At 39.4% G+C, this 26,436-nt stretch overlaps 1 protein-coding gene across 2 annotated transcripts in view; it reads right to left on the bottom strand.

Annotated features, from left to right (window-relative positions):
* The window catches only part of GCC185 (GRIP and coiled-coil domain containing 185 kDa), a 145,199-nt gene that overhangs the window by 41,586 nt on the left and 77,177 nt on the right, over positions 1-26,436 (bottom strand). For both annotated transcript variants that reach the window (XM_070082846.1, XM_070082847.1), the window contains exons 12-16: positions 23,715-23,930; positions 23,404-23,511; positions 16,272-16,370; positions 8,195-8,285; positions 4,081-4,216 (exon numbers count right to left, since the gene is read on the bottom strand). In XM_070082846.1, coding sequence (XP_069938947.1) covers positions 4,081-4,216; positions 8,195-8,285; positions 16,272-16,370; positions 23,404-23,511; positions 23,715-23,930 — 650 coding nt within the window. The remainder of the gene's footprint in view (positions 1-4,080; positions 4,217-8,194; positions 8,286-16,271; positions 16,371-23,403; positions 23,512-23,714; positions 23,931-26,436) is intronic.

Below are 26,436 nucleotides of genomic sequence, written 5' to 3'. Positions count from 1 at the left end.
GAGAAGGAAGGCGGGGTAGGGGTCGTCCTCGAAAAGGTTGGAAGGAAGGGGTAAGGGAGGTTTTGTGTGCGAGGGGCTTGGACTTCCAGCAGGCGTGCATGAGCGTGTTCGATAGGAGTGAATGGAGACGAATGGTACTTGGGACCTGACGATCTGTTGGAGTGTGAGCAGGGTAATATTTAGTGAAGGGATTCAGGGAAACCGGTTATTTTCGTATAGTCGGACTTAAGTCCTGGAAATGGGAAGTACAATGCCTGCACTTTAAAGGAGGGGTTTGGGATATTGGCAGTTTGGAGGGATATGTTGTGTATCTTTATATGTATGTATATGCTTCTAAACTGTTGTATTCTGAGCACCTCTGCAAAAACAGTGATAATGTGTGAGTGTGGTGAAAGTGTTGAATGATGATCAAAGTATTTTCTTTTCGGGGATTTTCTTTCTTTTTTGGGTCACCCTGCCTCGGTGGGAGACGGCCGACTTGTTGAAAAAAAAAAAAACGTATAAAGATACACAACATATCCCTCCAAACTGCTAATATCCCAAAACCCCTCCTTTAGAGTGCAGGCATTGTACTTCCCATTTCCAGGACTCAAGTCTGGCTATATAAAAATAACTGGTTTCCCTGAATCCCTTCACTAAATATTACCCTGCTCACACTCCAACAGATAGTCAGGTCCCAAATACCATTCGTCTCCATTCACTCCTATCGAACACGCTCATGCACGCCTGCTGGAAGTCCAAGCCCCTTGCCCACAAAACATACCCTACCAAATTCATCCGCCAACCTCTGCAACTTCTCTTCAGAATCTCTCAAGAGCGCAGTGTCATCAGCAAAAAGCAACTGTGACAACTCCCACTTTGTGTTTGATTCTTTATCTTTTAACTCAACACCTTTTGCCAAGACCCTCGTAAAAGTATGCAATAATTTTACAAAAATCATTCTGAACCTAATGAATAAAATATATTTAATTGTGTTTGTTTATAAATTATTGTAAACTTACATAAAAATATATTAAGTTAGATTAGGCAAAATTAAACTGCGCTTGTTATAATAAGGTTAAGCAAGTTTCCTAAGGTCCTTTTGGTACAAAATCATTAATTTTTATATTAATGTACATGAAAAAATGTATCTCTAAACGTATAAGAGGAAATTTTAGAAAGGATTTAATTTTAAACAGGTTATTGCTAATTGACCAGTTTTACCTGTCCAGCACGACACAGATATATATACATTTTCTTTTCAGCAAGTCAGCCGTCTCTCACCGAGGCAGGGTGACCCAAAAAGAAATAAATCTCCAAAAAGAAAATACTTTCATCATTCAACTTTCACCTCACTCATACACAACCACTGTCTTTGCAGAGGTGCTCAGATATGACAGTTTAGAAGCATATCTAAAGATATAATCTTCATTTTGTTTTTAGTAAGCTACCCGGGAAAAGGGGTTACTGGCCCATTGTTTCCGGTATTTTGGTTGACTTTTACAACACACATTGTTTACGAAAAATTCTTAATCCGCTTCCCCAAGGATATGAAAGGAAAAGCAATAAGAATAAGAACTATTAAGATAAAATCAAAGAAAACTCAGATGATTGTGTATACATAAACATGTACATGCATGCATAGTGTCACCTAAGTGTAAGTAGAAGTAGCAAGATGTACCTGAAATCTTGCATGTTTGAAACAGAAAAAAAGACACCAGGTTTTTACAAAGCAGAAGTGTTATAAGAAGAGCAGAGTATATGGAGAGTAAAAGAAAGGTGAAGACAGTGGTGAGAGAGTGCAAAAGGAGAACATATATTAGAGTGGGAGAGGCATTGTCAAGAAATTTTGCTGAAAATAAGAGAAAATTTTGGAGATAAGTTGAGAAAGCCTAGGGAATGACTGGATTTGTCAGTTAAAAACAGAGAAGGGGAGTTAGTAGATGGGGACCTGGAGGTATTGGGTAGATGGTGGGAATATTTTCAGGAACTTTTAAATGTTGATGAAGAAAGGGAAATGGTAATTTCATGCACTGGCCAGAGAGGTATAACATCTTTTAGGAGTGAAGAACTGGTTTCCCTGAATCCTTTCACAAAATATTACCCTGTTCACACTCCAAAAGCTCATCAGGTCCCAAAAACCATTCATCTCCATTCACTCCTATCTGACACACTCACGCACGCTTGCTGGAAGTCCAAGCCTCTCGCCCACAAAACGCCCTTTACCCCCTTCCTCCAACCTTCATGGGGACGACCTCTACCGCGCCTTCCTTCCCTGACATATTTGTATACTTTCCAAGTCATTCTACTTTGTTCTATTCTCTCTAAATGACCAAACCACCTCAACAGCCTCTCTTCAGCCCTCTGACTAATACAGTGGACCCCTGCCTTACGATGGCATCGCGTTACATTAAATCCGCCATACGATACATTTTAATGCAAAAATTTTGCCTCGCCTCATGATAAAAAACTCGCCTAACGTGATTCGTCCGGGACGCGTCCCACGTGTGGCCTCAGCGCCAGTGTTTACAAGCCAGCCAGTGCGGTCACATCTACACATACATTCAATACATTTCACATTATCCCAGTGTTTTTAGTGCTTGTAACTGCAAAATAAGTCACCATGGATGCCAAGAAAGCTTCTAGTGCCATCCCTGTGGTAAAAAGGGTGAGAATTAGTATGGAATTGAAAAAAGAGATTAAGGAAATGTGTGCAAAGTGGGTCGAACTGCAAACCTTTACGGATGAAAATCTCACCCTGACACAGCTACTGCAAGCCGTGTTGGGAACCTGTACAATGACAATGTTGTGAACCACTTTAGACAAATCATAAAGGAACAAGAGGTACAGAGCTCTATGGACAGATATGTTGTGCGACAGAGGTCCAGTGACTCTCAAGCTGGTCCAAGTGGCATTAAAAGAAGAAGGGAAGTAACCCCGGAAAAGGACTTGATAACTCAAGTCCTAATGGAAGGGGATTCCCCTTCTAATCAATAACAACTTCCACACTCTCCCCTCCTCCCATCCCATCAATCATCACAAGATCTTCAATAAAGGTAAGTGTCATGTATTCTATTCTTAATAGAGTATTAACTGTGCATGTCTTCTTCAGTTTGTGTGTATTACAATTAATATTTCATATGGTAAAAAAAATTTTTTTTTCATACTTTGGGGTGTCAGGAACGGATTAATTTGATTTCCATTATTTCTTATGGGGAAAATTAATTCACCTTACGATAATTTTGGCATACGATGAGCTCTCAGGAACCGATTAATATCGTAAGGCGGGGGTCCACTGTACTTTTAATAACTCCACACCTACTCCTAATTCCCACACTACAAATTCTCTGCATAATATTAACACCACACATTGCCCTTAAATATGACATCTCCATTGCCTCCAGCCGCCTCCTCACTGCAGCATTTACAACCCTTGCTTCACACCCATATAAGATTGTTGGTACCACTATACTCTCGTACATTCCTTTCTTTGCCTCCATGGATAACATTCTTTGTCTCCACAGAAACTTCAATGCACCACTTGCCTTTTTTCCTTCATCATTTCTAGAGTTAACCTCGTCCTTCATAAACCTATCTGCTGACAAATCTACTCCCAAATATCTGAACACATTCACTTCTTCCATATTCCCTCCCTCCAATGTGATATTCAATTTTTGTTTACCTACTTTTCGATACCGTCATCACCTTACTCTAATCTATATTCACTTTCAACTTTCTTTATTTACACACCCTCACTCATTATTATATGAATGAGAATAATTACTTTTTCTTGTTTTCATGCAATTTTCTGAACTTCTGTATTTTATAATGCAAATGTCATAATTTTTTTTCTTCAAATGAATTGGTTGGGTTGTAAGCATACAACCCTCTTCAATCTTACTATGAACAATGTTTTTCTTCTATAATCTAGACTGTTAGCACACACTCACCAATTATTACCTAATATATTAAGTTACTCCTTACTCAATGTCATATTCTCAGCCTAAAATAATATTTCAAGTTTTCTGTAGTGAACTGATATTTTACCAACAGTCAAACTTACATTATATTCAAAATACATAATTTTAATGGGATGCTCACTGTAGCTGTTGAACTTTTAGCTGAGCAACTTCACAATCAGCTTGGAGTTCCTCCTTCTCACTCTGCAGCTCATTTATGTTAACGTCTGGTGGACGACTTTTTTGCCGCAAGACGCTGGCAGCTCTGACCCTATATCCTATTAATAAAGAATGATGACACAATCAACACTTTTATTTAGAGTATGTAAAATTATGCGAGATGCACAAATAAGTAAGCTTTTATCATGTAGTTTACAAAGAAAAGGTTTACCTTAGTAGAAGCTAATTAATTATGGTGTTAAAATATGCAACTTGCAAACTTTTATTACAAGTGAAATAATAAACATATGACAAATATAAACTAAAGAAAACCATTACCCTATGTAATCTAATGAGCAGGTGATACAAGTAAACAAGGAAGATGTTTAATGGTCAAAGCTTATATACACTGTATGAATAAAGGAAAGTTCTCTTGTTACAGGTGACTTTTACTCAGAACAGAAAAAGTATGGAAGATAAACTGATATCTGTCGTTAAAGAAAATCAAAATAGATTGCAGTGTCACTAGACCTACTGTATAAAGGTAGAATTATTCTTTTTTTTTTTTTTTTTTTTTTAACAAGTCGGCCATCTCCCACTGAGGCAGGGTGACCCAAAAAGAAAAAAAAATCCCCAAAAAGAAAATACTTTCATCATCATTAAACACTTTCACCTCACTCATACATAATCACTGTCTTCACAGAGGCGCTCAGAAACGACAGTTTAAAAGTCCCTCCAAACTGTCAATATCCCAGACCCCTCCTTTAAAGTGCAGGCATTGTACTTCCCATTTCCAGGACTCAAGTCCGGCTAAATCTATAATAACCAGTTTCCATGAATCCCTTCACTAAATATTACCCTCTTCACACTCCAACAACTCATCAAGTCCCAAAAACCATTTGTCTCCATTTACTCCCATCTAACACGGTCACACATGCTTGCTGGAAGTCCAAGCCACTCACCCACAAAACCTCCTTTACCCCCTCCCTCCAACCTTTTCTAGGACGACCCCTCCCCTTCCTTCCTTCCCCTACAAATTTATACGCTCTCCATGTCATTCTACTTTGATCCATTCTTTCTAAATGACCAAACCACCTCAACAACCCCTCTTCAGCCCTCTGACTAATACTTTTAGTAACTCCACACCTCCTCCTAATTTCCACACTTCAAATTCTCTGCATAATATTTACACCACACATTGCCCTTAGACAGGACATTTTCACTGCCTCCAGCCGCCTCCTCGCTGCAGCATTTACAACCCAAGCTTCACACCCATATAAGTGTGTTGATACCACTATACTTTCATACATTCCCTTTGCCTCCAGAGATAACGTTTTTTTGTATCCACAGATACCTCAATGCACCATTCACCTTTTTTCCTTCATCAATTCTATGGTTAACCTCATTCTTCATAAACCCATCCACTGACACATCAACTCCCAAATATCTGAAAACATTAATTTCTTCCATACTCCCTATCTCCAATGTGATATCCAATTTTTCTTTATCTAAATCATTTGATACCCTCATCACCTGACTCTTTCCTATGTTCACTTTCAACTTTTTACCTTTACACACCCTTCCAAACTCGTCCATTAACCTTTTGCAACTTTTCTTTAGTCTTCCATAAGCACAGTATCATCAGCAAAAAGTAACTGTCAACTCCCATTTTGTACTTGATATCCCATAATTTACTCCCACTCCTCTCCCCAACACCCTAGCATTTACTTTTTTTACGACCCCATCTATAAATATATTAAATAACCATGGTGACATTACACATCTCTGTCTAAGACCTACTTTTATTGGGAAGTAGTCTCCCTCTCTTCTACACACCCTAACCTGAGCCTCACTATAATCATAAAAACTCTTTACAGCATTTAGTAACTTACTACCTATTCCATACACTTGTAACATCTGCCACATTGCTCCCCTATCCACTCTATCATATGCCTTTTCTAAATCCATAAATGCAATGACAACTTCCCTACCTTTATCTAAATATTGTTCACATAGTATATGCTTCAATGTAAACACTTGATCTACATATCCTCTACCCACTCTAAAGCCTCCTTGCTCATCTGCAATCCTACTCTGTCTTACCTCTCATTATTTCAATACTAACCCTACAGTACAGTTTATCTGGTATACTCAGTAAACTTCTCTTCTTTCAACGCACCGGCTGTATCCCACCGAGGCAGGGTGGCCCAAAAAGAAAAACGAAAGTTTCTCCTTTTACATTTAATAATATATACAGGAGGAGGAGTTACTAACCCCTTGCTCCCGGCATTTTAGTCGACTCTTACGACATGCATGGTTTACGGAGGAAGAATTCTGTTTCCACTTCCCCATGGAGATAAGTGGAAATAAACAAGAACAAGAACTAGTAAGTAAAATGGAAGAAAACCCAGAAGGGTCTGTATATATATGCTTGTACATGCACGTGTAGTATGACCTTAATGTAAATAGAAGGAGCACAACCTACCTGAAATCTTGCATGTTTATGAGACAGAAAAAGAGACACCAGCAATCCTACAATCATATAAAACAATTACAGGTTTTTATTTTACAGTCACCTGGCAAGACGGCAGTACCTCCTTGGGCAGTTGCTGTCTACCAACCTACTGCCTAGGACTCGGTAAACTTACTCCCCTATAATTTTTACAATCTCTTTTGTCCCCCTTCCCTTTATATAAAAGAACTATACATGCTCTCTGCCAATACCTAGGTACCTTCCCCTCTTTCATACATTTATTAAACAAAAATACCAATCACTCTAACACTATATCCCCCCTTGCTTTTAACATTTCTGTCATGATCCCATCAGTTCCTGCTGCTTTACCCATTTTCATTCTATGTAATGCCTCATGCACTTCCCCTACACTCACATCCTGCTCTTCTTCACTCCTAAAAGATGTTATACCTCCCTGGCCAGTGCATGAAATTACCACCTCCAAAACAAGAATTCCAGGTTACATAATAAGATGCTTCAGCATTGCAAAAATGAGTAGTAAAAAGAAAAGAGCATTTTATTATGTTATGTTGGATACAGTACATATATCAAAAATAAGAATTAAAAAGAGTACCACTAAATTGCCTGCAGTAACTGACCGCAAAACTCTCAAAATGAAACACTGATCATTGTTATTGCTGAATAATTAATGGGGCTAACTAAACAGACTGTAATTGACAATTGCTAAGTTAATATAAAAATACTGCCTATATGAATGAAGACATAGGTACAAGTACAGCTGACCATTGATTAAGATGGTCATTACATTTCTGAAAACATCGTCTAATCTAAAATGAATTGAAGAACATGAGAAAAATATAGTTACATTAATTAAACCCCCCAGAAAAAAAAAATGTAAAGCTTTCTATTCATTCCATTCCAGATATTATTGTTAGTTGATATGGAAATATGTGGAGAGGGTTGACGAGACCTTGTACAATACATTTGTTAACACTTTTTTGTTTACTACTGTACTTTCCACACTTAAATATCAATCACTAACACATTCAACATTTGTGTAAATACAGCTAGGGTAAGTGAATGGCTGTTAATGGAACAGCAGTGTGAAGTTACAGTGAAATTATCAGTTACTAGCCTACTTATACAGGTTTTTAGGTATATTTTCCTATAGTTATACCATTATAAATAAACATCACAGCGTCGTGATCGAAAAACTGATGCAATTCTTCAACTGTCATATAGCAAAAAGGTCCTTAAAGATTAATTCTTAATCAACGATCCACTGCAGTACAATATTTTCATCCCTTAATTACTGGGACACAGGCGTCATCTGACAAATCAGGTTAGTCAATTAGGTGACTAGAAAATCTGCATTAGATACTTTGAGTTACAAAAAAAAAATGCAGATTTAATTATGCTTATGATAAAATGGAAACATATAAACAGAAATGCTCTGTTCTTAAATGCTCCACTTTCATGTCAATTTTGTTAACTTCTTTAATTAATATATGTTTAATAAGCAGCCAATTGCTTACCTAAACAGTCATAAAAATTTAATAATTCAAATCACACTGCTATATCATTTCGATTTGCTCAAGAAATTAATTTTAAATACTGTACTCACCTTCAAACTCATTTCGGATGGTATCCCTTTCAGCCATCAGCTGCTGCACTTCAACTTTGTGTTTCAGGAGTTGCTCTTCTAAGATCTCTATCTGTGTTAAGTTAATTTTAAAAATATTAACATTCCTCAACTTTGGTACAAGATAACTTACAGTTTGTGTATACAGCATATTTCTTGTTAAATTTTAGCTTAAATGTTGTGTTTTCAATTTTTCAATACACTGTAAGCAATAAATGCTTATACATACAACTGTAAAAGGTCATTTCAACACTGCATTTGCATGTTGCAAATGCATGTTATATGCTCTCCATGTCATTCTACTTTGATCCATTCTCTCTAAATGACCAAACCACCTCAACAACCCCTCTTCAGCCCTCTTATACTTTTATTAACTCCACACCTTCTCCGAATTTCCAGTCGAATTCTCTGCATAATATTTACACCACACATTGCCCTTAGACAGGACATTTCCACTGACTCCAACCCCTTCCTCGCTGCAGCATTTACAACCCAAGCTTCACACCCATATAAATGTTGGTACCACTACACTTTCATATATTCCCTTCTTTGCCTCCATAGATAATGCTTTTTTGTCTCTACATATACCTCAATGCACTACTCACCTTTTTTTCTTCATCAATTCTATGGTTAACTTCATCCTTCATAAACCCATCCACTGACACGTCAAGTCCCAAATATCTGAAAACATTCACTTCTTCCATACTCCCTCTCTCCAATGTGATATCCAATTTTTCTTTATCTAAACTGTTTGATACCCTCATCACCTTACTCTTTATTATGTTCACTTTCAACTTTCTACCTTTACACACCCTCCCAAACTCATCCACTAACCTTTGCAACTTTTCTTTAGAATCTCCCATAAGCACAGTATCATCAGCAAAAAGTAACTGTGTCAACTCCCATTTTGTACTTGATTCCCCATAATTTAATCCTACCCCTCTCCCCAACATCCTAGCATTTACCTCCTTCACAACCCCATCTATAAATATATTAAAGAACCATGAAGATGTTACACATCCCTGTCTAAGACCTACTATTACTGGGAAGTGATTATCAAATGGTATACAATACTGACAGGTTGGTAGATAAGACACATAGGCAACATTTAGGCAACTTTATTCCGAAACGTTTCGTCTACACAGTAGGCTTCTTCAGTTGAGTACAGAAAGTAGGCAGGAGCAGTAGAGATGTGAAGATGATGTAATCAGTCCATCACCCTTGAAGTCATAGATTTGAGGTTGTCAGTCCCTCGGCCTGGAGAAATTCTGTTCCAAAGTCTGGAACTAACTGAAGATCAAGCGACAGTATTGAGACTTAAATACTGTTGGAAGGAGAGGTGCAGAGTAGTAATAGTGAGAATGTAGCCACTGGGAGGTCATGTCCCTCTCAGATCAAACAATTTTTTCAAGTGAGAATTGTTTGATCTGAGAGGGACATGACCTCCCAGTGGCTACATTCTCACTACTCCTACTCTGCACCCCTCCTTCCGACAGTATTTAAGATTCAACACTGTCACTTGATCTTCAGTTAGTTTCAGACTTTGAACAGAATTTCTCAAGGATGAGGGACTGACAATCTCAAATGTACGACTTCAAGGGTGATGGACTGATTACATCATCTTCACATCTCTACTGGTCCTGCCTACTTTCTGTACTCGACTGAAGAAGCCTAATGTGTAGGCGAAACATTTCGGAATGAAGTTGCCTAAATGTTGCCTATGTGTCTTATCTACCATTACTGGGAAGTAAATGAAAATGGGGAGCCTTTAATTGAGCTATGTGTAGAAAGAAGTTTGGTAATAAGTAATACATTATTATTATTATTATCACACTGGCCGATTCCCACAAAGGCAGGGTGGCCCGAAAAAGAAAAACTTTCACCATCATTCACTCCATCACTGTCTTGCCAGAAGGGTGCTTCACACTACAGTTTTTAAACTGCAACATTAACACCCCTCCTTCAGAGTGCAGGCACTGTACTTCCCATCTCCAGGACTCAAGTCCGGCCTGCCGGTTTCCCTGAACCCCTTCATAAATGTTACTTTGCTCACACTCCAACAGCACGTCAAGTATTAAAAACCATTTGTCTCCATTCACTATCAAACACACTCACGCATGCCTGCTGGAAGTCCAAGCCCCTCGCACACAAAACCTCCTTTACCCCCTCTCTCCAACCTTTCCTAGGCCGACCCCTACCCCGCCTTCCTTCCACTACAGACTGATACACTCTTGAAGTCATTCTGTTTCGCTCCATTCTCTCTACATGTCCGAACCACCTCAACAACCCTTCCTCAGCCCTCTGGACAACAGTTTTGGTAATCCCGCACCTCCTCCTAACTTCCAAACTATGAATTCTCTGCATTATATTCACACCACACATTGCCCTCAGACATGACATCTCCACTGCCTCCAGCCTTCTCCTCGCTGCAACATTCATCACCCATGCTTCACACCCATATAAGAGCGTTGGTAAAACTATACTCTCATACATTCCCCTCTTTGCCTCCAAGGACAAAGTTCTTTGTCTCCACAGACTCCTAAGTGCACCACTCACTCTTTTCCCCTCATCAATTCTATGATTCACCTCATCTTTCATAGACCCATCCGCTGACACGTCCACTCCCAAATATCTGAATACATTCACCTCCTCCATACTCTCTCCCTCCAATCTGATATTCAATCTTTCATCACCTAATCTTTTTGTTATCCTCATAACCTTACTCTTTCCTGTATTCACCTTTAATTTTCTTCTTTTGCACACCCTACCAAATTCATCCACCAATCTCTGCAACTTCTCTTCAGAATCTCCCAAAAGCACAGTGTCATCAGCAAAGAGCAGCTGTGACAACTCCCACTTTGTGTGTGATTCTTTATCTTTTAACTCCACGCCTCTTGCCAAGACCCTCGCATTTACTTCTCTTACAACCCCATCTATAAATATATTAAACAACCACGGTGACATCACACATCCTTGTCTAAGGCCTACTTTCACTGGGAAATAATTTCCCTCTTTCCTACATACTCTAACTTGAGCCTCACTATCCTCATAAAAACTCTTCACTGCTTTAAGTAACCTACCTCCTACACCATACACTTGCAACATCTGCCACATTGCCCCCCTATCCACCCTGTCATACGCCTTTTCCAAATCCATAAATGCCACAAAGACCTCTTTAGCCTTATCTAAATACTGTTCACTTATATGTTTCACTGTAAACACCTGGTCCACACACCCCCTACCTTTCCTAAAGCCTCCTTGTTTATCTGCTATCCTATTCTCCGTCTTACTCTTAATTCTTTCAATTATAACTCTACCATACACTTTACCAGGTATACTCAACAGACTTATCCCCATATAATTTTTGCACTCTCTTTTATCCCCTTTGCCTTTATACAAAGGAACTATGCATGCTCTCTGCCAATCCCTAGGTACCTTACCCTCTTCCATACATTTATTAAATAATTGCACCAACCACTCCAAAATTATATCCCCACCTGCTTTTAACATTTCTATCTTTATCCCATCAATCCCGGCTGCCTTACCCCCTTTCATTTTACCTACTGCCTCACGAACTTCCCCCACACTCACAACTGGCTCTTCCTCACTCCTACAAGATGTTATTCCTCCTTGCCCTATACACGAAATCACAGCTTCCCTATCTTCATCAACATTTAACAATTCCTCAAAATATTCCCTCCATCTTCCCAATATCTGTAACTCTCCATTTAATAACTCTCCTCTCCTATTTTTAACTGACAAATCCATTTGTTCTCTAGGCTTTCTTAACTTGTTAATCTCACTCCAAATCTTTTTCTTATTTTCAACAAAATTTGTTGATAACATCTCACCCACTCTCTCATTTGCTCTCTTTTTACATTGCTTCACCATGCTCTTAACCTCTCTCTTTTTCTCCATATACTCTTCCCTCCTTGCATCACTTCTACTTTGTAAAAACTTCTCATATGCTAACTTTTTCTCCCTTACTACTCTCTTTACATCATCATTCCACCAATCGCTCCTCTTCCCTCCTGCACCCACTTTCCTGTAACCACAAACTTCTGCTGAACACTAACACTACATTTTTAAACCTACCCCATACCTCTTCGACCCCATTGCCTATGCTCTCATTAGCCCATCTATCCTCCAATAGCTGTTTATATCTTACCCTAACTGCCTCCTCTTTTAGTTTATAAACCTTCACCTCTCTCTTCCCTGATGCTTCTATTCTCCTTGTATCCCATCTACCTTTTACTCTAAGTGTAGCTACAACTAGAAAGTGATCTGATATATCTGTGGCCCCTCTATAAACATGTACATCCTGAAGTCTACTCAACAGTCTTTTATCTACCAATACATAATCCAACAAACTACTGTCATTTCGCCCTACATCATATCTTGTATACTTATTTATCCTCTTTTTCTTAAAATATGTATTACCTATAACTAAACCCCTTTCTATACAAAGTTCAATCAAAGGGCTCCCATTATCATTTACACCTGGCACCCCAAACTTACCTACCACACCCTCTCTAAAAGTTTCTCCTAGTTTAGCATTCAGGTCCCCTACCACAATTACTCTCTCACTTGGTTCAAAGGCTTCTATACATTCACTTAACATCTCCCAAAATCTCTCTCTCTCCTCTGCATTCCTCTCTTCTCCAGGTGCATACACGCTTATTATGACCCACTTCTCGCATCCAACCTTTACTTTAATCCACATAATTCTTGAATTTACACATTCATATTCTCTTTTCTCCTTCCATAACTGATCATTTAACATTACTGCTACCCCTTCCTTTGCTCTAACTCTCTCAGATACTCCAGATTTAATCCCATTTATTTCCCCCCACTGAAACTCTCCTACCCCCTTCAGCTTTGTTTCGCTTAGGGCCAGGACATCCAACTTCTTTTCATACATAACATCAGCAATCATCTGTTTCTTGTCATCCGCACTACATCCACGAACATTTAAGCATCCCAGTTTTATAAAGTTTTTCTTCTTCTCTTTTTTAGTAAATGTCTACAGGAGAAGGGGTTACTAGCCCATTGCTCCCGGCATTTTAGTCGCCTCATACGATACGCATGGCTTACGGAGGAAAGATTCTTTTCCACTTCCCCATGGACAATAGAAGAAATAAAGAACAAGAGCTATTTAGAAAAAGGAGAAAAACCTAGATGTATGTATATATATATGCATGTGCTTGTCTGTGAATTGTGACCAAAGTGTAAGTAGGAGTAGCAAGATATCCCTGTTATCTAGCGTGTTTATGAGACAGAAAAAGAAACCAGCAATCCTACCATCATGCAAAACAGTTACAGGTTTTTGTTTCACAGTCATCTGGCAGGACGGTAGTACTTCCCTGGGTGGTTGCTGTCTACCAACCTACTACCTACAAATGGATTTATCAGTTAAAAACAGAGAAGGGGAGTTAGTAGATGGGGAGATGGAGGTTTTGGGTAGATGGCGAGAATATTTTGAGGAACTTTTAAATTTCGACGAAGAAAGGGAGGCGGTAATTTCATGCACTGGCCAGGGAGGTATATCATCTTTTAGGAGTGAAGAAGAGCAGGATGTGAGTGTGGGGGAGGTGTATGAGGCATTACACAGAATGAAAGGGGGTAAAGCAGTTGGAACTGACGGGATCATGACAGAAATGTTAAAAGAAGGGGGAGACATAGTGTTGGAGTGGTTGGTATTTTTGTTTAATAAATGTATGAAAGAGGGGAAGGTACCTGGGGATTGGCAGAGAGTGTGTATAGTCCTTTTATATAAAGGGAAGGGGGACAAAACAGATTGTAAAAATTATAGAGGAATAAGTTTACTGAGTATACCAGGAAAAGTGTACGGTAGGGTTATTGTTGAAAGAATTAGAGGTAAGACAGAATGTAGAACTGCGGATGAGCAAGGAGGTTTTAGTGGGTAGGGGATGTGTAGATCAAGTGTTTACATTGAAGCATATATGTGAGCAGTACTGTATTTAGATAAAGGTAAGGAAGTTTTTAAAGCATTTATGGATTTAGAAAAGGCATATGATAGAGTGGATAGGGGAGCAATGTGGCAGATGTTGCAAGTGTATGGAATAGGTGGTAAGTTACTAAATGCTGTAAAGAGTTTTTATGAGGATAGCGAGGCTCAGGTTAGGGTGTGTAGAAGAGAGGGAGACTACTTCCCGGTAAAAGTAGGTCTTAGACAGGGATGTGTAATGTCACTATGGTTGTTTAATATATTTATAGATGGGGTTGTAAAAGAAGTAAATGCTAGGGTGTTCGGGAGAGGGGTGGGATTAAATTATGGGGAATCAAATTCAAAATGGGAATTGACACAGTTACTTTTTGCTGATGATACTGTGCTTATGGGAGATTCTAAAGAAAAATTGCAAAGGTTAGTGGATGAGTTTGAGAATGTGTGTAAAGGTAGAAAGTTGAAAGTGAACATAGAAAAGAGTAAGGTGATGAGGGTATCAAATGATTTAGATAAAGAAAAATTGGATATCAAATTGGGGAGGAGGAGTATGGAAGAAGTGAATGTTTTCAGATACTTGGGAGTTGACGTGTCGGCGGATGGATTTATGAAGGATGAGGTTAATCATAGAATTGACGAGGGAAAAAAGGTGAGTGGTGCGTTGAGGTATATGTGGAGTCAAAAAACGTTATCTATGGAGGCAAAGAAGGGAATGTATGAAAGTATAGTAGTACCAACACTCTTATATGGATGTGAAGCTTGGGTGGTAAATGCAGCAGCGAGGAGACGGTTGGAGGCAGTGGAGATGTCCTGTCTAAGGGCAATGTGTGGTGTAAATATTATGCAGAAAATTCGGAGTGTGGAAATTAGGAGAAGGTGTGGAGTTAATAAAAGCATTAGTCAGAGGGCAGAAGAGGGGTTGTTGAGGTGGTTTGGTCATTTAGAGAGAATGGGTCAAAGTAGAATGACACGGAAAGCATATAAATCTATAGGGAAAGGAAGGAGGGGTAAGGGTCGTCCTCGAAAGGGTTGGAAAGAGGGGGTAAAGGAGGTTTTGTGGGCGAGGGGCTTGGACTTCCAGCAAGCGTGCATGAGCGTTAGATAGGAGTGAATGGAGACGAATGATACTTGGGACCTGACGATCTGTTGGAGTGTGAGCAGGGTAATATTTAGTGTATTTGTATATCTCTATACGTATATGCTTCTAAACTGTTGTATTCTGAGCACCTCTGCAAAAGCAGTGATAATGTGTGAGTGTGGTGAAAGTGTTGAATGATGATGAAAGTATTTTCTTTTTGGGGATTTTCTTTCTTTTTTTTTGGGTCACCCTGCCTCGGTGGGAGACGGCCGACTTGTTGAAAAAAAAAATTCAGGGAAACCGGTTATTTTCATATAGTCGGACTTGAGTCCTGGAAATGGGAAGTACAATGCCTGCACTTTAAAGGAGGGGTTTGGGATATTGGCAGTTTGGAGGGATATGTTGTGTATCTTTATATGTGTATGCTTCTAGACTGTTGTATTCTGAGCACCTCTGCAAAAACAGTGATAATGTGCGAGTGTGGTGAAAGTGTTGAATGATGATGAAAGTATTTTCTTTTTGGGGATTTTCTTTCTTTTTTGGGTCACCCTGCCTCGGTGGGAGACGGCCGACTTGTTGAAAAAAAAAAAAAAAAAAAAAAATCAGGGAAACCGGTTATTTTCATATAGTCGGACTTGAGTCCTGGAAATGGGAAGTACAATGCCTGCACTTTAAAGGAGGGGTTTGGAATATTGGCAGTTTGGAGGGATATGTTGTGTATCTTTATACGTATATGCTTCTAAACTGTTGTATTCTGAGCACCTCTGCAAAAGCAGTGATAATGTGTGAGTGTGGTGAAAGGGTTGAATGATGATGAAAGTATTTTCTTTTTGGGGATTTTCTTTGTTTTTTGGGTCACCCTGCCTCGGTGGGAGACGGCCAACTTGTTGAAAAAAAAAAAAAAAATTATACTTGTACAGTACACCTACTTGTTATCATCTTGCTCTTTACTACCTTCACACTCACGTAGTTTATGCTTAATATAAAAATAGAGTAATATAGGAAATTCAACTCACCTGTCGTTCAGAGGATAACTTGCTTCGCTTTGCCAACTCTTCCAATTTAATTTTCTCATTGGAGACTTCTGCTGTTAACAGTTTTTGTTTTTCAATCTCCTGGAAAACAATACATTCAATTTAAAGATTTGAGCTGCCTGCTCTCAATGTTTAAGGCATGGGAAACATAGCCCATTACAAATATCAGTGGAATTTCTTTACTCTTCATCATAGAGTGATGATGTGGATCCTGAAATAAAAGTCATTCCATTTTTTGTGTCAAGTTTTTTTTTACAATAACTTGATAAAATTCTACTTAGAACAAAAGATCTCTTGACCTGGTCCATGGCCAGTATATTGTCTCTGGCAATATACTGGGCACTATGCTCTGAATGAAGTCCTTAGCCTGTTCCCTTAGTTTATATGCTGATTCTTGTCTTCTTATTTCTTCCCCAATCATCATGATCTTACATTTATTGGGGTCAAATTCAAGCAACCAGAACCCTTTGGAGCCTTGCCTTGTCCTCATGTTTTATTCTCATTAGTTTTACATAATCAGCAGACAGGGATATAGCTCTATCAATTCTAACTGGAATGTCATTCACTTAAACCAAAAACACACAATACTGGTCCCAATACCAATCCTTATGAAACCCTGCTAGTTACTCTTCCCCATTCTGAGGTCTCCTTCCTGATAGTCACTCTTTGCTTCCCTGCCCTAAGATATTCTATGATCCACAGGAGTACATTCCCTGTTATTCCCACCTGGCTCTCAAGTTTTCGGCCATGCGTGTCATATGAGGTGACTAAAATGCTGGGAGCAAAGGGCTAGTAACCCCTTCTCCTGTATAAAATGCCAAATTTAAAAAGAAAAAAACTTTGTTTTTCTTTTTAGGTCGCCCTGCCTTGGTGGGATACAGCCGATGTATTAAAAAAAAAAATTATCATGTTAATGGATTTAGAAAAGGTATATAAATTACAAAAAAGTACATAAAAAGTGGGAGACGGCCGACTTGTTGAAAAAAAAAAATAAAAAATAAAAGGGATACAATAGAGATTGTAAAAATTATAGGGGAAGACATTTACTGAGTATACCAGGTAAAGTGTAGAGGGTTATTACTGAAAAATTAGAGGTAAGACAGAGTGTAGGATTTCAGATGAGCAAGGAGGCTTTAGAGTGGGTAGGGGATATGTACATCAAGTGTTTAAATTGAAGCATATATGTGAACAATACAGTGGACCCCCGCATAACGATTACCTCCGAATGTGACCAATTATGTAAGTGTATTTATGTAAGTGCGTTTGTACGTGTATGTTTGGGGGTCTGAAATGGACTAATCTACTTCACAATATTTCTTATGGGAACAAATTCGGTCAGTACTGGCACCTGAACATACTTCTGGAGTGAAAAAATATCGTTAACCGGGGATCCACTGTATTTAGATAAAGGAAGGGAATTTGTCACTGCATTTATGGGTTTAGAAAAGGCATATGAGAGAGTGGCTAGGAGAGCTATGTGACAGATGTTGCAAGTGTATGGAATAGGTAGTAAGTTACTAAATGCTGTAAAGAGTTTTTATGAGGATAGTGAGGCTCAGGTTAAGGTGTGCAGGAAAGAGGGAGATTACTTCCCAGTAAAAGTAGGCCTTAGACAGGGATGTGTAATGTCACCATGGTTGTTTAATATATTTATAGAAGGGGTTGTAATAGAAGTAAATGCTATGGTGTTGGGGAGAGGAGCGAGATTAAATTATCGGGAATCAAGTACAAAATGGGAGTTGACACAGTTGCTTTTTGCTGATGATACTGTGTTTATGGGAGATTCTAAAGAAAAATTGCAAAGGTTAGTGGATGAGTTTGAGTGTGTGTGTAAAGGTAGAAAGTTGAAAGTGAAAATAGAAAAAAGTAAGGTGATAAGGGTATCAAATGATTTAGATACAGAAAAATTGGATATCAAATTGGGGAGGAGTATGGAAGTGAATGTTTTCAGATACTTGGGAGCTGATGTGTCTGTGGATGAATTTATGAAGGATGAGGTTAATCATAGAACTGATGAGGGAAAAAAGGTGAGTGGTGCGTAGAGGTATATTTTATTTTTTTAACAAGTCGGCAGTCTCCCACCGAGGCAGGGTGACCCAAAAAAAGAAAGAAAATCCCCAAAAAGAAAATACTTTCATCATCATTCAACACTTTCACCTCACTCACACATAATCACTGTTTTTGCAGAGGTGCTCAGAACACAACAGTTTAGAAGCATATACGTATAAAGATACACAACATATCCCTCCAAACTGCCAATATCCTGAACCCCTCCTTTAGAGTGCAGGCACTGTACTTCCCATTTCCAGTACTCAAGTCCGGCTATATAAAAATAACCAGTTTCCCTGTATCCCTTCACTAAATATTACCCTGCTCACACTCCAACAGATCGTCAGGTCCCAAATGCCATTCGTCTCCATTCACACCTATCTAACACGCTCACGCATGCCTGCTGGAAGTCTAAGCCCCTCGCCCACAAAACCTCCTTTACCCCCTCCCTCCAATCTTTTCGAGGACGACCCCTAGCCCGCCTTCCTTCCCCTACAGATTTATACACTCTCCATGTCATTCTACTTTGATTCATTCTCTCTAAATGACCAAACCACCTCAACAACCCCTCTTCAGCCCTCTGACTAATACTTTTATTAACTCCACATCTCCTAATTTCCACACTCTGAATTTTCTGCATAATATTTACACCGCACATTGCCCTTAGACAGGACATCTCCACTGCCTCCAACCGCCTCCTCGCTGCTGCATTCACAACCCAAGCCTCAGCTACTGCTTCACCACCATTATGGACGGCTTACTCTCAGTGGCTATTATATATCCAACAACAACACAACACCTCTTGTGACATACGTAATGACTTATTTTATTCATTCTAGAGTATATTCCATGTTTCTATATTATTAATATTGTTTATTATGTCATATTAGTTGAATTTTGATAGATAAATAAGCCGTAGAGTTGATATTAGTGCCATATTCTCCAACAAGGAACTTATCATCCCTCCCTCACACAAACAAGTCTTCAATAAGAACATAAGAAAGGAGGAACACTGCAGTAGGCCTGCTGGCCCATACTAGGCTAGTCCTTCACAAATCCAACCCACTAATAGAACAAATGCTACCCAAGCAATAAGCTCAGGTGCAAGTCCGACTCAAATCCAACCCCTCTAACTCTTGTATTCATCCAACCTAAATTTGAAACTACCCAATGTTTTAGCTTTGATCACCCTACTAGGCAGACCGTTCCACTCATCAACTACCCCTATTACCAATGTTCATTTATACATTTTATTAGTGCTTTACATTTATCTGGCATTCTTTTCTGCATGTAAATCTATATTTATGCTAGGGAAGTGACCCCTGAAGTGACCTAGAATCCTTATGGAGGGGGATTCCCTTTCCAAACAATAACCTCTCTTCCCTCTCTCCTCCTCCCTGTCTTCCATTCATCAACAACAGCCTTCAATAAAGGTAACTGTCATGTTGAATGTTCATTCTTTTGTGCATGTAAATCTATCTTTTAGGTAAAAAAAAAAAATTGTTGTTGATACTTCTGGGTGTCTGGAACGAATTAACTGGATTTAAATTATTTCTTATGGGGAAAATTGATTCAAAAATCGTCCATTTCGATAACAGTCCCACTTCCAGGAACGGATTAAGGACGATAATTGAGGGACCACTGTATATATATATATATATTAGGATGGATAGGGGAGCAATGTGGCAGATGTTGCAAGTGTATGGAATAGGTGTTAGGTTACTGAAACAGTTAAGTTTGTATAAGGATAGTGAGGCTCATGTGAGGGTATGTAGGGGAGGGGGGATGAGAGAGAGAGATCAATTTCCAGTAAAAGTTGGCCTTAGACAGGAATGCATTATGTCACCAAAGTTGTTTAACATATTTATAGATGGGGTTGTAAAAGAATTGAATTGGAGGGTGTTGGAGAGAGGTGTGGGATCAAAATTTATAAAATTTAATACAAAGTGTGAGTTGTCACAGTTGGTTTTTGCTGACAACACTGTGCTTTTGGGAGAGTCTGAAGAAAGTTGCAAAGGTGAATATAGGAAGAGCAAGGTGATGAGGTTAAAAAAAAAAAGGTAATGAAAGAATGGATATCAGAGTGGAAGGAGTAAATTTGGAGGAAGTGAATGTGAGGAGATATGTGAGAGGGGATTTGAACCATAAAATTGAGTGAGGCTCAAGTTAGAGTATGTAGGAAAGAGGGAAGTTATTTCCCAGTAAAAGTAGGCCTTAGACAAGGATGTGTGATGTCACCGTGGTTGTTTAATATATTTATAGATGGGGTTGTAAGAGAAGTAAATGCGAGGGTCTTGGCAAGAGGCGTGGAGTTAAATGATAAAGAATCACACACAAAGTGGGAGTTGTCACAGCTGCTCTTTGCTGATGACACTGTGCTCTTGGGAGATTCTGAAGAGAAGTTGCAGAGATTGGTGGATGAATTTGGTAGGGTGTGCAAAAGAAGAAAATTAAAGGTGAATACAGGAAAGAGCAAGGTTATGAGGATAACAAAAAGATTAGGTGATGAAAGATTGGATATCAGATTGGAGGGAGAGAGTATGGAGGAGGTGAATGTATTCAGATATTTGGGAGTGAACGTGTCAGCGGATGGGTCTATGAAAGATGAGGTGAATCATAGAACTGATGAGGGGAAAAGGGTGAGTGGTGCCCTTAGGAGTCTGTGGAGACAAAGAACTTTGTCCTTGGAGGCAAAGAGGGGAATGTATGAGAGTATAGTTTTACCAACGCTCTTACATGGGTGTGAAGCATGGGTGATGAATGTTGCAGCGAGGAGAAGGCTGGAGGCAGTGGAGATGTCATGTCTGAGGGCAATGTGTGGTGTGAATATAATGCAGAGAATTCGTAGTTTGGAAGTTAGGAGGAGGTGCGGGATTACCAAAACTGTTGTCCAGAGGGCTGAGGAAGGGTTGTTGAGGTGGTTCGGACATGTAGAGAGAATGGAGCGAAAGAGAATGACTTCAAGAGTGTATCAGTCTGTAGTGGAAGGAAGGCGGGGTAGGGGTCGGCCTAGGAAAGGTTGGAGGGAGGGGGTAAAGGAGGTTTTGTGTGCAAGGGGCTTGGACTTCCAGCAGGCATGCGTGAGCGTGTTTGATAGGAGTGAATGGAGACAAATGGTTTTTAATACTTGATGTGCTGTTGGAGTGTGAGCAAAGTAACATTTATGAAGGGGTTCAGGGAAACCGGCAGGCCGGACTTGAGTCCTGGAGATGGGAAGTAGTGCCTGCACTCTGAAGGAGGGGTGTTAATGTTGCAGTTTAAAAACTGTAGTGTAAAGCACCCTTCTGGCAAGACAGTGATGGAGTGAATGATGGTGAAAGTTTTTCTTTTTTGGGTCACCCTGCCTTGGTGGGAATTGGCCAGTGTGATAATAAAACAAAAATAAAAAAGGTGGGTAGTGTACTGAAGCATGTGTGGAGACAAAGAACATTATCCACGGGGACAAAAAGGGAAATGTATGAGAGTATAGTGGTACCAACACTCTTGAATAGGTGTGAAGTATAGATTGTGAATGTTGCAGCAAGGAGGAGACTGGTGGCAATGGAGATGTCGTGTCTGAAGGCAATGTGTGGTGTAAATATTATGCAGAGAATTCGTAGTTTGGAGATTAGGAGGTATTGGTTTACTGAAAGTATAATCCAGAGAGCTGAGGAAGGGTTGTGAGGTGGTTTGGACATTAGAGAGGATGGAAAAAAAATAGGAGGGTGTGTAAATCTACAGTAGAGAGAAGGCAGGATATGGGTCACCCTAGGAAAGGTTGGAGGGAGTAAAGGAGGTTTTGTATGCGAGGAGCTTGGATGTTTAGTAAACATGTGTATGTTAGATAGGAATGCAGGCAAGTGGTTTTTATGACTTGACTGCTGAAGAGATTCAGGGAACCAGTTAGCCAGACTTGAGTCCTGGAGTTAGGAAGTACAGTACCTGCACTCTGGAGTAGGGGGTGGGAATATTTGCAGCTTGGAAGGGCATCTGAGCTACAGTATTGGCATACCTCTGGTAAGACACTTATGGAGTAAGTGCTGGTGAAAGTGTTGCTACTTTTTCATTTTACCCCACCTTGGTGAGAGAGAGCCTGAGTTACAATAAAATGTTTTTGCTTTCAAAAAATACATAAAGTAAAATTAGAGTAAAAATCATGTAATGCAGAAGTTAGAAAATTAACGATCAACCTTACTCAATTTTACAAGACATAGTGTCACAGTATACTTCTCTTTTATGGAGACTGAACAGACATTATTACTGTGAATACTATATTAATATAAGTCTTGAATTCTAAGTTTTTTTTTTTTTTTATCAAACCAGCCCTGTACCACCGAAGCATGGTGGCTTAAAAGAAAAATGAAAGTTTTTCTTTTCAACTTTACTAATGTATAAAGGCAAAGAGGTTACTAGCCCCTTGCTCCTGGTATTTTAGTAGCCTCTTATGACACGCATGGTTTACGGAGGAAGAATTCTGTTCCACTTCCCCATAGAGATAAGAGGAAATAAACAAGAACATGTAAGAAAATAGAAAACCCATAGGGATGTGTATATATATGCTTGTACATGTATGTGTAGTGTGACCTAAGTGTAAGCAGAAGTAGCAAGACGTACCTGAAATCTTGCATGTTTATGATGCAGAAAAAAGACACTAGCAATCCTACCATCATGTAAAAGAATTACAGGCTTAAAAAGTACAACTGTTTTTATAACTCAATTAATGTTATTACTATTACTTTAAATCTATGTTAAATCTTATGCACTAAATTAAGATTTCATTTAGTGGGTAAGTATCATAGATATTTGTCCATAAAACTCATGAAATCATAATGACATGATTGCAAACAAGCTATACTACGGGCAGGGATAGAACCAATAATCAGAGAGTCATAAAACTCCAGACCAACACGCTAGCCACTGGGCCAGCTGGCTACAAGATTCATCCAACTAGGTCAGTCTAGAGTTTTAGGACTCTCTGATCACAGGTTCTATCCCTGCCTGTGGTATGGTTTGTCCATATACTTTCTTGAAAAATTACTCTCCTGAAATTTACAATTTGGAACAACATTCCAAGAATTATCCCAACCTGTGTGAGCTGTTCAATTGTTATTTGGGCCTTTTCTGTTGCAGCAGATTGAGCTTCTTGAGCAAGGCGCAGCTCTGCCAACTGTGTCTTGTGATCCAGTAAAAGTTTCTGGATTCAGTGATGAAGGACAAAGGTTGAGTAAGTAAAAAACAAAGGGCAATTAGCAGGTTAATTCAAAGACATGCTTATTCTTTATAAAAAAAAATGATTATATATATGAAGGTTGTATACAAGCAATATTTATGAACAATGGTTCAAAGCTAATGCTAATAATGTACAGAATACACTTCAATTACTACATAAAATACTACCTTCATTTTCTCAGCTCTTTCTCTCTCAGTGGCCTCCTGAGTAGTGAGATGAGCTAGTTGGTCTTGAAGACTATTTGACCGTCCTTTTTCTCTCTCGATTGTTTCTTGCAGCTCAGTTATACAGTAATCTTTCTCTGCCAATTGCCCATTTAGTTCTTCTACTGTAAGCTCATAATCACGCATTTCAAGATCTAGAAGACTTCTAGTTTTTACATCCTGGAAAATGAATAATAATAACAGTAATATCAATAGCCTCCTAGCAAGCTGACTATTTTACATCTTACAGCAAGTGCAAATCAATGTGAGAATTCTTGACTGTCTCATAAATCAACTAATGTTTATCATAATGGTCCTATAACTTCTATTAGTAAGAGAGATTAATCACATTTTAATTTCCATACTTTCTTTAGCACTACTATGCAATATTTTGGAAATCTTAAACTAAAATTCTGTATTAGTAATGGATAGAACTGTTAATGCATACATAAGAACATAAGAACATAAGAAAGGAGGAACACTGCAGCAGGCCTGTTGGCCCATACTAGGCAGGTCCTTTACAATTCATACCACTAACAAAACATTTGACCAACCCAATTTTCAATGCTACCCAAGAAATAAGCTCTGATGTGCAAATCCCACTCAAATCCAACCCCTCCCACTCATGTACTTATCCAACCTAAATTTGAAACTACCCAAAGTCCTAGCCTCAATAACCCAACTAGGTAGACTGTTCCACTTGTCAACTACCCTATTTCCAAACCAAACGGAACTGTGAAATCTGGATAAGACGTAAAAATCAAGAAAACTTATACTTTTTTTTTTTTTTTTTTTTATTATCACACTGGCCGATTCCCACCAAGGCAGGGTGGCCCGAAAAAGAAAAACTTTCACCATCATTCACTCCATCACTGTCTTGCCAGAAGGGTGCTTTACACTACAGTTTTTAAACTGCAACATTAACACCCCTCCTTCAGAGTGCAGGCACTGTACTTCCCATCTCCAGGACTCAAGTCCGGCCTGCCGGTTTCCCTGAATCCCTTCATAAATGTTACTTTGCTCACACTCCAACAGCACGTCAAGTATTAAAAACCATTTGTCTCCATTCACTCCTATCAAACACGCTCACGCATGCCTGCTGGAAGTCCAAGCCCCTCGCACACAAAACCTCCTTTACCCCCTCCCTCCAACCCTTCCTAGGCCGACCCCTACCCCGCCTTCCTTCCACTACTTATACGTATACAGCAAATATAATGCAGAATCAGTGGTTGGTAAGGTATACTTCACATGATGCAACAACTACAGTCTTATCATTAAGTATAGCTTGGGAGGGGGAAAGGCAGGGTGCCTATAAGGGTCCGTCCCATAGTTCTACATCTTTGAAGCCTGGGGTCCAAGCCGTAGTTCTACGCCATGATCTCAGCTCACTCAGATAAGCTGTGAGTGGTAAATTTGGGCCTAGATATGAGAGAATGGAGCTATGTGGTAAGTGTGCACCATATAAAACAAATCTTGCAGCATGCTGTGCATAATGAGAAAAAAAACTGCGACCGTCTTTTTGGATTAAAACAGCGACTTTGTGGTGTATTTTCATATGGTTTTTATGGTTGAATTTGAAGTTCCTTGGTCTCGTTTGATAGAATGGAAGATATATTACAGAAGTAGAAATTATTTTGATTGGTTTTAATACTGAAAACAGGTTATGAGGATAACAAAAAGATTAGGTGATGAAAGATTGAATATCAGATTGGAGGGAGAGAGTATGGAGGAGGTGAACGTATTCAGATATTTGGGAGTGGACGTGTCAGCGGATGGGTCTATGAAAGATGAGGTGAATCATAGAATTGATGAGGGAAAAAGAGTGAGTGGTGCACTTAGGAGTCTGTGGAGACAAAGAACTTTGTCCTTGGAGGCAAAGAGGGGAATGTATGAGAGTATAGTTTTACCAACGCTCTTATATGGGTGTGAAGCGTGGGTGATGAATGTTGCAGCGAGGAGAAGGCTGGAGGCAGTGGAGATGTCATGTCTGAGGGCAATGTGTGGTGTGAATATAATGCAGAGAATTCGTAGTTTGGAAGTTAGGAGGAGGTGCGGGATTACCAAAACTGTTGTCCAGAGGGCTGAGGAAGGGTTGTTGAGGTGGTTCGGACATGTAGAGAGAATGGAGCGAAACAGAATGACTTCAAGAGTGTATCAGTCTGTAGTGGAAGGAAGGCGGGGTAGGGGTCGGCCTAGGAAGGGTTGGAGGGAGGGGGTAAAGGAGGTTTTGTGTGCGAGGGGCTTGGACTTCCAGCAGGCATGCTTGAGCGTGTTTGATAGGAGTGAATGGAGACAAATGGTTTTTAATACTTGACGTGCTGTTGGAGTGTGAGCAAAGTAACATTTATGAAGGGATTCAGGGAAACCGGCAGGCCGGACTTGAGTCCTGGAGATGGGAAGTACAGTGCCTGCACTCTGAAGGAGGGGTGTTAATGTTGCAGTTTAAAAACTGTAGTGTAAAGCACCCTTCTGGCAAGACAGTGATGGAGTGAATGATGGTGAAAGTTTTTCTTTTTCGGGCCACCCTGCCTTGGTGGGAATCGGCCGGTGTGATAATAAAAAAAAAAAAAAACTGAAAACAGCTTGAAATTGAGCTCAAATTATCGGAAATGTTTGATTTTTGCCAATGCTCAAGAGTAAACAAATGACATCACGCGTCCAATACACATCAACTGGTGGGTCTAAT

This window comes from Cherax quadricarinatus, chromosome 8 (assembly GCF_038502225.1).
Source record: "Cherax quadricarinatus isolate ZL_2023a chromosome 8, ASM3850222v1, whole genome shotgun sequence".
Lineage (NCBI taxonomy): Eukaryota > Metazoa > Arthropoda > Malacostraca > Decapoda > Parastacidae > Cherax > Cherax quadricarinatus.
Note: the sequence above shows the minus strand (reverse complement) of the source record. Positions and strands in the feature narration are given on the sequence as shown.